General features: G+C 38.9%; 1 protein-coding gene across 1 annotated transcript; it reads left to right on the top strand.

Moving 5' to 3' along the window:
* The first annotated feature begins 571 nt into the window (after window positions 1-571).
* ggt5a (gamma-glutamyltransferase 5a) lies at window positions 572-10,605 on the top strand. The gene is made up of 12 exons (XM_080432258.1): window positions 572-963; window positions 2,278-2,405; window positions 2,527-2,613; window positions 3,294-3,477; window positions 4,693-4,853; window positions 5,048-5,194; window positions 5,623-5,753; window positions 6,823-7,016; window positions 7,293-7,384; window positions 7,882-7,988; window positions 8,209-8,319; window positions 8,724-10,605. The coding sequence occupies exons 1-12, from the start codon at window positions 671-673 to the stop codon at window positions 8,871-8,873; spliced, it is 1,785 nt and encodes a 594-aa protein (XP_080288384.1). The 5' UTR covers window positions 572-670; the 3' UTR covers window positions 8,874-10,605.
* Window positions 10,606-12,257: the final 1,652 nt, after the last annotated feature.

The following is a 12,257-nucleotide window of genomic DNA, read 5'->3' as shown; positions in this document are numbered from 1 at the left end:
CCGAAAAAGACACTCAATTCAATTCAATTCAATTCAAAGGGGCCTTAAATTGGCATGAGGTTTAAATTGACAAAGCAAGTGTCGAAATATAATAAAAACAGTTGAAAATGGGGAAAGTGTATAGTTAGCCTACAGTTGGAGGGCCCGGGGGTAGGCCTACAGAATTTGTGTTAAACAGAGCTGTGTCACATTTGCATCATTATATACATGTTATATACAGGGGAGGGTGTAAAGCTTTTTGAAACAAATAGCAGCAATCTTTTGCAGTCACTTTGGGACAAATAGCAGCATTTTTTCTCAAAACTATTTAAATAGTATACCCCAAAAAAGCCTCAGATTTAAAATGTGTTTAAAGGTATAGCACGTCACCAGAGTCTCTGGTAGACGGCGGCCTAAGCCCCAGAAGGGGTAATAGGTGTAAGTAAGTAAGTAAGTTAAAGGTAGCAGCTCTGTGCAGTAGGTCTAGAGGTCTACTCGGTAAGGATAGTGAGGGACTCAGTGTGCCGGTGTGGGCGGGGCACTTTCTAAATTAGATTAACACGTACCCGGATCATACCAGATATTATAGCCTACGCGTACCTGACATGGCACATTTCTCACAAGATAAGCCATTGGGATACCTGAGATAGACTAGACATGATGATGACGACTGACAACTGTACCATCGTTGATGACTTTTGAAAATCTTCCTGTTGTAAACTTCAGACAAGGGGTGGAGTTAGAGTTATATAGCCTGTCTCAAGTGTATATTCAGAACAGGGCCACCAGTCAGACAGACAGACACTTGTGTGCAGGCATGGCGAGATCACAGGCAAAAGTATGCGCGGGCTTCCTTTTTATTTTACTCTGCATAGTTGCAATAATTGCGTGCATTTCTGTACTGGTACATGTACCGTGTTCGGAGAAGGCTTTCAGAGGAGCAGCAGTGGCGGCAGACTCTGCAACATGTTCAAATATTGGACGGTAAGTTGGCATATAGAGCTACATGATCTATATTAGGCTGCTAATGGCTCTTCTTAACTGGTCTGTTTGGTATTTGCTTGAGCAAATTGCCACATTTTTACATTTGTCTTACTTGTCAATATCCATTTTGACTACATAATATTTATGCTGAAAGAATTGTTTTAACCTATGTCTTCTACTTGAGCTAATGCGCACTGTCTAAGTACACTTTTGAGGATTTTTTTACTTTACTGGAGTATTTCCAATTTTCAGTACTTTTACTTCTACTCCACTACACCTCAGAGGCAAATGTCGTTCTTTTACTCCATTACAATTATTTGAAAAGTTTAGTTGCTATTTTGATTATCATTACGAAACATAGTACATTAACCACTTCAGCCCTATGGCTAATTGAAAATAGCAGATCTACAAGCTCACAGGGCGTTGTTAGCTTGTAGATCTGCTATTTTCAAAGCATTTTTAAACATTGGGAAACTTGTGAAATGGGATATTGTAACGAGTACTTTTACTTTAGGTAAAATCCAGTCCGATCATACTTTCTACTGATGATGCCATTTCCTTACAGCACACACATTGCGCAACTGATATTGTATACAAATCAGCTATGTTTGTTCTCTCAGGCTACGCCTTTAATAATGTGACGCAGACACCGAGGCTTAGGCACAGAAAAGTTCCTGAATAGCCTGCTTTAAACATAGGTCTACGTGCATTATTCCAGAAAAGATACTAGTAGGCTACACCTTATGTAGTATCCTATTGAATTGAACAGTTTGGAATCTTCCATATAAATATCTTCTTACCAATGAAGTGAGGGAGGTTTCATTTAAATGTTGACTCTGATTTGGCTTCAACATTATATTATGAATAATAAGAAAAATGAGGTATACATAATTAATTTGATAATTATTCTAGCTCAACTTTATATACTATAGTATAGATCAAGATAGACTTGATCCAAATTTAGTCATTCTAACTAAACCTTCTTTTATTGTGTTTGAAATTGAAGCCAAGCAGTACATCAAAGTCAGAGCCAGGGGGGTCCCTCTAACAGAAAACGTTAAAAAGTGAACACAAGCTTTCTTATTTTTGTTTTGTTTTTTTGTGTTCACTTTTTAATGTTTTCTGTTAGAGGACCCCCCTGGCTCTGATGTGGTAAATGTTTGTAAATGTAACTTCTTTGTTTGTGTTTGTGTTTATGTCTTGACTGTTATCAATAAAGGAAAAAAAAGTTCCTGTACATTTTCTGTTTTCAACAAAGCGGTTCTTTATTACTAACAAACTAGTAAGTTAATTTCACCCTGTGGTGTTATTTAGGGATATCCTTCAAAGAGGTGGTTCAGCAGTAGATGGCGCCATTGCTGCATTGCTGTGCACTTCAGTCATCAACCCACAGAGTATGGGTCTTGGAGGCGGATCCATATTAACCGTGATGGATCGCAATGGTAATGGTTAGATTAGAATGATCATTCAATTCATATTGTGCCAGTAGAATGTATTTTGAATAGCCTTAAAACAGTTACTAGACATCATAAAAGGTGGCTTTACATGATGTTTTTCTTAAAGGTGACGTGAGAATCATCAACTCAAGAGAGACTGTCCCTAAGAGGTTCAAAGCCAACCTGTTGAATGGGTGTTCAGAGTCCTTAGTAGGTACTGGTCTCTTACCAATATATTAAACACACACACGCATGCACACACATGCACGTTAATGTTATTTATCCCACTTAGGCTGGGGAGACTCTCAGGCCTTTCTTGGTCTTCTTGGTGGATTGATTTGTTTCTGTCCTTTAGCTGCCCTTGTTCATGTCTGGTTGTATACACTGAGCCCTGAGTCTGGGGCCCCACGGTAATGGGCCATGCACTGTAAATGTTCTGAGCTAAGACCACACACAGTGGAACGCTAGGCCTCAGATGGCTATCAATCTTGTGACATATACTTGTACACGTCTGTCTGTCTGTCTGTCTGTCTGTCTGTCTGTCTGTCTGTCTGTCTGTCTGTCTGTCTGTCTGTCTGTCTGTCTGTCTGTCTGTCTGTCTGTCTGTCTGTCTGTCTGTCTGTCTGTCTGTGCGTTCTTTGCTCCATCCATCCATTCATCCACCCATGATCTGTCTGCAACTCATTCATTCACTCACTCACTCACTCACTCACTCACTCACTCACTCACTCACTCACTCACTCACTCACTCACTCTTTATTTATTTGTTTGTTTGTTTGTTTGTTCATTAATTCGATCATTCATTCATTCATTCATTCATTCATTCATTCATTCATTCATTCATTCATTCATTCATTCATTCATGCATTCATTTGTTCATTCATTCATTCTTAGGTAGCCAATGGATTGGGGTCCCAGGGGAAATCCGAGGGTATGAGCGGGCACATACGCTTTATGGGAGACTACCGTGGGCTAGCCTCTTTCAGCCTACCATTAAACTAGCTAGAGATGGTTTCCCAATACCTGAACTCCAAGGACGTTTTATCAAATTTATTGACGACAAGACTCTGCCGCTACGGTAAGTATTTATGGTAGTGATCGTTAACGCCAGGGACCCAGATACTGCTAATGTTCATTTCTAGCTTTCTAATCAGCAACTGATTGGACATGGTACAGCAGATTAATGCAATTACCTACCTAGTTGAAAAGTCCCCAGGCTTGGAGTTAACAAGCACTCATCTGTTGGATCAGAGCAGGGGTTTTCAACTGATTGTGAACCAGGGACCACCACCCTGCCTAAGAATCAACCAGGGGACCACTGTTGTGTTGGGTGGGGATATGGGCTAAGATTAGCCTTTTTGGTAACAATTGCTATGCATCCCATGTTCATAATGCATTATAATCAGCTTATAACACTGTATGATTATAGTTATAAGAACTCAAATATGCATAACCCTTTATAAGACTGTTTCTCAACCAATTATTGTCCATGGACACATGTTCTTAAATAATGACTGAAATATTATGCTTGTGAGCAGAGCGTTTTTGAGTATTTCTCTTACTTTATCCAGTCTTCTATATTAAACTCATATTAACTTATATACTGTTACTACTACTATTTGTAACTTATGTATGAGTGAGCAGACACACCCAATTACTTGGGCACATTTCCTAATAATAATAACTACGGCAATCCGGTACACTTCCCCTTCTCCTCCCTTTTCTGTGAAAGTTCTTGACCTCCTACTTCCCCTTACTTAACTGCTGTCAACTACATTGACCCGTCATCTTGGGTCACCAGGTCATGGAGTGAACCGTTTCTCATGGCATTTTCTGGCTCGAACCTTGCATATTCCTCAGGTATGCCAGCATGAAAATACTACTGTCACAGAGATACGGTAAAGGTAAAAAGGTAAAATACATTTTGCTTTTACTGTAAGCTCTGGTAATTCTGCCTGACAACTCTTCACTTTCCTACATTACTGAATGCATGATCAGGGACCACATGCAATACCTCCACGGACCACCAGTGGTCCACAGACCACCAGTTGAAAACCCCTGGATCAGAGTATGCTTCAAGAAAGTATATCTAGTATATACTGTATATTATATAATAAAGGAGTGATTCTGTAACATTGTCCCTTTGTACTGTTACTGTACATGGGGACAGTAGTGCAAGTCTGTAAAATGTCAATGTGTTTGAACCAAATGCCAAAAGGAAAAATCCTAGCTTTTATTGCATCTAGCAATTGAACTGATGTTGATTCTGATCTCATAATATATTGTCTTCTAGCAAGTTGTTTTCAGATGAGAATGGAAATATGCTAAAGGCGGGTGACACTGTGAAATTCCCAAAGCTGGCTGATACACTGGAAGTCATTGCTAACCAAGGGGCAAAGGCATTTTTCACTGGAAAAATAGCAGAGGATTTAGTCCATGACATACAGCAAGCAGGTATTGCCTGATGGTTTTCATATTGTTCTCTACTCCCAACCATTTTAGTATCTCTGCTAACCTGTATAGTGATCTACAATTGAATAAATCAATTCAGCCCATAAAGTATCACAGTGCATTGGCCGTGCTGATTATCTGGAGCTAAGATGCATTTACTTGCAGAGCGTTTTGTCTCATACTTCTTGCCCTCCCAGGAGGCAGCCTCAGCATGGAGGACCTGGCATCATATAATGTTACAGTAACAGATCCATTGACCATCCCCCTGGGAGACTACCAGCTGTACGTGCCCCCACCTCCTGCAGGAGGCGTCATCCTTAGTGTCATCCTCAACATCATGAAAGGTGATATGATGCAGTCACAGCCTATCCACTGGTTGTTTTCAGTTTTGTACATACAATCATCAGTGTACCAAACATACATTAACTGATACATTATTATTTAAATTAAGATGATAAACACATTAATTCATTACTAATTACATTCCAATAATGATTGTTATTGGAACCAATACCTACAGTACTTTGGTACTGCAATAATTTTTTCATGACAATACCTTTGCACTTTTACTCAAGTACAATTTTAAATACATGATTTTACTTGTAAAATAGTATTTCTACATGTTGTTACATGTGTTATTGTGACTTTTAAATTAAAACAAATCTGAGTACCTCTTCCACCAATGACCACCGGAAATATACGGATTTGTCAAAACATGATACATGTATGGATTACTTGTAATGAACTGTTTGTGTTAAATAATTATTTGCAGGATACAGTCTGAATTCAATGTCACTGGAGGGTGAGCAAAGGACTTTGACCTACCACCGCTATGTTGAGGCTTTCAAATTTGCAAACAGCCTAAGGAAGTACATCCGTGATCCACAATTCAGCTCTGGAGCAGTAAGTTCCACAACACAGACACAACAGGCCGCTATAGAAACATAGGGTCGTGACCCATTTAAATTTTTATGGGTCATGCGAATAAAAAATCATCTTTTAAAAAAATCTTTCCAATTAATATCCTTTATTCTTTTCATTTTTTTTATGCCAAATTCCTTTTACATTTCTTTCCTCAAAAATGTTTAGGATATTTCCCCAAAAGTTTCAGAAATCACAAATAGTGAAAATAGCAGCTCTACAAGCTCACAATGCATTGCATTGCGACATTTTTGTGAGCTTGTAGATGTTATTTTGACCATGTTTGAAATAAGGATTAAGTTGTTAATTCATAATGTATTTTTGTAAGTTTGGGTCCTGAGGAGTCACCAAATTTCTCTTTTGGGTCTCAAACTGAAAAAGTTTTGAAACCCCTATAGAATAAGTAAGTAGTAATAAGTAAGTACAGGATATTAACATAATAGACAGACAAAGCCACTGACAGCAGTGACATCTGTGCCATTTTAGCACGATTTGAAAGCTAGGTGTTTGAAAGGAGGTATAAATGTCTGTGCAGTGCAAGGTGCCAATGGAACCCACTACAATTAATTTGTTTTGTTCACATACCATTCATCCATTCAGGGTTCAAGTCTGGCATAAGAACTGCCAAAAATCACGTGTACTCTCTGCCTGCCCTTTCCTGCTTTTTCCTAAATCAAACAGAAAGAGATCTTAAGAATCATCTTAGAAAAGGGAAAACGTATAATTGATTGAATTACTTCTTACATGATTGAATGCCATACTCTATTAGTGTTTGTTATTAGTTAGAATTTTATATTTGAATTCTAATTTGTTTGTTGTTTCTGTGGGGCCCATCATTATTCAGGGCACGTCATGGCCTGTTGAGCTCCCTAGAATTCAGGTTTTGAATAGTATAGACTTGGAGTCAATACTTTTATATGTACGTTTAGTGTGAGGTAGTTTGATCTGAGGATATTCTATTCAATCAATAAACAGGATAATACACTAGAATAAGGAGATTTTGAATTAAAGTGTCACCATTGCCCCCCCCCCCCCCCTCATTTTATTTCAGCTTTTCTCAAAGGCGAAGAGTTTCACCGAGCAGAGCTTTGCTGATCACATCAGGAGTCTGATCAACGATGACAAGAGCCATGATGCCCAGTATTATAACATCACACCACATCGAGACAGCATGGGTACCACGCATGTGTCTGTGCTGGCTGAGGATGGATCTGCTGTTTCTGCCACAAGCAGCATCAATTACATGTGAATATTGTCCCCACAAATTATATATACGTATACATACAGTTTGTGTGTGTGTGTGCGTGTGTGTGTGCGTGCGTGTGTGCATGCGTGCGTAAATATATCACAAATTTATTGCTCATAATAGTTTACAAAATGATTGCGGAACACTTTGGTGAGTGGTGGATAGTAGTAGTAGTAGTTCCAAGTGTGCTGGGCTTATAGGGGCTACTTTGATAAGCTTACTGTACGTCCGCTATGCAATAGAATCAAGAGTGTCAAATGTATTTTCCCTCCCAGATTTGGCTCGAAGGTATTCTCTCCGCGCACCGGTGTCATCCTCAACAATCAGCTGTCGGATTTCTGTGGAAAAGCAGATCGCATTGTTGCCGGTAATCTGATGAGTACATGCAGTGTCATGTTTTGCTTGTGTCTGAGATTCATGCTGTAATTGCTTATTTCTATCTAATCTGTCAAGATTTGCAGCAGCCTAGGAGGAGTAGTTGTAAGGGGTGAAGGAAGCATACAGGTTTTGGTTTATGCACATTAAGCCTTGGGATGCACTGTACAACTAGCCTATTGACTGATGAGCAGCTCCACTTAGTAGATGGGGACCAAATGCCTTGCTCAAGAACACCTTGATGGCAGCTGTTGAAAGAGGGGAGGGGGGCTCATTCATGTCCCTAACTGGTTGAGTGATTCAAACCAACACTTCTTAAGCCTTTTAGCATGATTCCTTCTGTCCTCATACAAACAATCTTTGCATACAGTAGCTCTTGGCTTTTCACATTCAGTGAATGTGTTGATACTTACTAATGATTTTCTTTGAACATTCTGTGGCATTGTTGTTGCACTGGTCAGTTGTGGATTTTCTGTGATCTTACTTTAGGTGAGCAGCCTCCCTCCTCCATGTCTCCTGCGCTGTTGCAATCCAGATATGATACGCTGGTGATAGGGGCTTCAGGTGGCAGTATGATCACGACTGGCATGGCCTCGGTATGTGTCCATGACAATCACAATGAATTATTTTAACAAAAAACGTTCAGATATAAATACAACTCACCATTGCAATTCTCAATGCAATAGCCAATGCAATCCTCACACTCTCTTCTCTATATGTGTTACACATCTGTTCACCATTTCCACTTTCTAATATGTTCCTGGTAATAACATTTCTTCACTCTAGGTTAATCTCTCTACCTCTCTTCCTCCCTAGACGCTAATGAATCACATCTGGTTCGGAAAGACTCTAGAGGAGTCTATTGCTGCCCCTATTGTTTTCGTAGACTCTGGAAATGCACTGAAGTTTGAGCCCAATTTTGACAAGGTACCACACCGCACTCATTCATTCAATAAGGCCCTGACACACTGAAAGCATCATTGACGTGAGCATTACTGACACGCGTCACGTGAGTCCATCTGTTCATGTTGTCTATTTAATTTAAAAACATACTCTGCAATACAATGCAAGACAAGTTTTACATAAAGAGGTTACTGTGCTACTGGGTTTCTGTGTTGCTCCAACTTATTTCGGGTGGTCTGTGCCAAAACAGAACCAAGCTCTGAAAGATGAATCAAACGCACCCACTTGCCGCCTCCAGTGTGGCTACAACCGTGTTTTGGTGCTTTAAGTGTGTCAGGGCCTATAAGTTAGCACATGTATCTATACAGTTTCAACAATGTTTAAAACAAACAATTAGCATGTAACTGGCATCTTTCTCTGTCCCAAAGTCTGTGATAAAGGCATTGAACGCCTTGGGACACACACAGAAAAATGCAACGTACTTCTACAATGTAGTTAACGCTGTGGAGAAAGACGATGATGGTTGCATCCATGCTGTGTCAGATGTCAGGAAACTAGGACAAGCAGCTGGTTACTGAGAGGAATAGCCTCTGACAGTAGACGTTTAAGAGAGACTGACATGTACAGTAACTGGAAGGTCACAGGTACAATACCTGCAACATACTGTACAATACCTTCAAGATGTGTCAAAGCTTATGTCTGTAAGATGTGTGTCCAATGGAGAATCCGGATTTGTACGTTGCTTTTGAAAAGGGTGTCAGATAAAAGTCCTAAAATGTGAAAATATAAACTGCATAGACCGTCAACAGAATGTAACAATAATGACTTAAAGGAGCAATTCACCAATTTGAACCTTATCTTCATTAGAATTGGTCCTCAATAATGCTCATTATAAGATGGCACAATTTTCGTCTACTCACTCTGTGTGTCATTGGTGGGCTATGGACAGTTCAGAAACCTGCCTAGCTATGACCTATGATGATCATCGATGGGGATTCCAAGCTGATAGAAACTACAGCCTTCGTCTTCCTGGAAAATTTGCTTGCTGAAATAGAAGCCATTGTTGTTGCATTACAAAAAACGTTTTTAACGACGAGTAAAGTTGAAAATGGGTGAAGTGGTCCTTTAAGACATATGAGTCTAAACTAAACGTCAATACATGTAATTGTCTGTTCACAACTTCAACCATATCATATATCATCATACATAAGTATAAACCCTTTTCCCTTTATTTGTATATTTTTTTAGACTTAGCATTTGTTTACATTTTGCCTAGTCTCTCAAGATAGATGTGTTAGTTCCCATAATATTCAAATTCTTCCGCCTCCCTATCTGCAATTCTCTGAAGGCGGGACATCAGATCATTGCAGTTGCAAATTAGTCAAAGCCAAACTAGGTTGCTGCTTAGCAGAAAGGTAAATCATTCCAAAAGATACTCCTTCTGAACTTTGCAAAATGTATTAACAGGTAACTTGGATTGATTGAATACTTTATTAGTCAAAGATGTACAGCATGGAACTACAGTAACAATTGAGAGCATAAAATGTTAACACATTAATGTCATCAAAAAATACACATAGCTATATTTACAGAGGAGAAAAAAGGAAAAACTGTCTTCCACCAGAAAATGTCAGTTTCCTCTGCTTAGATTTTACAGGTCTGACTTACAGACTGTCTCTGGCACATTCAAAGATTGTGGAAGAGATAAGAGTAGCGATGGAGTAGCATATAAATGAAGCATTTATGCTTCAGCCTCAAAGTGTCATTGAGCTACACTATTTTCAGTTACGTTATTATTGTCGCATGACACGTCGCAAGACACTCCCCAAGCATTCCTGAAGAAAAATAACTCCTTGTTTTACCTGTTTTTATCCTACCTCTTTATTTCACTGTCCATTGTTTATTGTAGTTCAGTGTCTCACGTCTTCATCACTTTGATTGTCTTTAGCACTTCCTTACTATTGCTGTATCTTAGCAGGTTGTGTTGATGACAGTGATATAAGCATTCATTTAGCTTTCATTTTCCACACATGCATTTTTGACATTCATCGTTATGTTATATCAAATGTATTATAATCCATTTGAGACTTTTACATTGTATTTTTTATAAATGGCAGAATGTATTTTATTTGCTTTATTGTTTTTTGGACACTTGCAAGATGAGTCCTGTACCAGGAGGGAATGAAGTGCATAGCTGCATACGTGATGTTTTTTTCTTTACACAGATTTTTGTAATATATATTTGGTATTCCAAAATGTGTTTTTACTATTTTTAATTCTCTACAATTAAATATGCAATCTTTCAACTTGCATATTGTAAATGACTGCTATTTTGGAACTGCTTGGAATGAAAACACTCACATAGACCTGTGATGAATCTCTGCGTGAAAAATGATAAGAACATATTCCTTAGAGTGATAAATCACCTTTTAATGTTTATTATCTTTTTTTGTTTTTCATAATTCACTTAAACTTGTAGTCTTATGTATTCATAACTCCAAAAACACTGTGTTGGAGAGCAATGTCAGATACATTTTTTACAGATAGCTACACAAAACCCTACAATCAGACTATTAACCACAGCCAATTTAACTAGTTATGTCTGAATGGATGAATTTTTGGTATGTACAATATGTTATGCATAATATAGAAACACGGGAAACACTGCCCAATAGACCAGTAAATGTGTATATTTCCAAACAAGCACATTTCCCAGCAGAGGACATGGCAAACCTTTGTTTTTGATTACTCATGCACCCATTCCTTGTATAATTGGAATTTTATATGCTGTGTCTCATATTGTGTCCATTATCTGTTTGTACATGTCGTTTCATATAAACACTGCTGGAGTTTCCAAGACTATTGTCTCCCCTGGGAAATTTGTTTATGATATACCATTCCAAAAATGTATTCTAGCTTCTCTATAGTAAACTATATTGTGCAGAATAGTTTGGAATGTACTATACAGTATGTGATTTTTCAAAGTAATAGTTTTTAGTCCCACTGGCACAGCTAACAAATGTTTACAAAATTGACCTACAGTACAGTAACAGTGCAACAGTGTTTGAAGTTCTTTTAAGCATACAGCACAATTACTGCCATTTCGCAATAAATCAGATAGGCTTATCAAATCCTAAACCATCCCTTCAGGCCAAGGTTATTTTCTTTACAATCAGCTCTGTAAATCTGCACCTGCATTTTGTTCTGTGTCAGATTTTTCTTATGTTCTTTTTTTCATTATTTTTCTTGCTCGAGCTTGCAGCATCTGGAGCAAGATACTGATGATTCAGATCAGAAAATGACTCACACAAACCGGAACCGTTTCCCTGAGTCAAAGGTTTGTGATGTATTGTTTATGCTGAATAGTTTAGAACCCAAGTGCAGACTCAAACACAGAGGCAAGAATAAGTACAAAAATCCAAGTCTTTAATGCCAGCCAAGCAGAACAAAAATAGAAATTTAAACCTCGGCCAAAACTTAAGGCCGAGGTTTAGACTGGCTAGGCAGGCAGGCGAGGAAAGGTCCAGTGAACCGTCAAACACAGAGCAGATGAATAAGACTGGAATCACGCAGGTTCTGGGTTCAAAATGCACAGCACATTACTAGGATGTGACAAAGAGAGACGAGCAGGGCAGAGTTTATATAGAGGCTACTTGATTGTGCAGCTGATGAGGCTCCAAACTAGTCTCCACACACCTGTCTCTAGTCATCCAATCACACACAGACAGAGTAGGACGAAGTAGGTGGCATGGGAGTCAATGTAACAAAAGGTCAGATAATAATGTCCACATGATTGCCTCTATGGCTCTGCAGGCCCCCTATTTGGACCTTAGGTGTGTTGTGGGGTGGGGTGGGGGGCAATCAAACTGAGCTATGACCTTATTGGGGCCACGTGTTGCAAATGCCACATTACCATCTCTGGCACCAGGGACAAAATGTTGCCTGGGGAGGAATACCAAGGG

This window comes from Gymnoscopelus braueri, assembly GCF_963280865.1.
Source record: "Gymnoscopelus braueri genome assembly, chromosome: 7".
NCBI lineage: Eukaryota > Metazoa > Chordata > Actinopteri > Myctophiformes > Myctophidae > Gymnoscopelus > Gymnoscopelus braueri.
The sequence above is the reverse complement of the archived record's forward strand: the minus strand, read 5'-3'. Positions and strand labels throughout refer to the sequence as shown.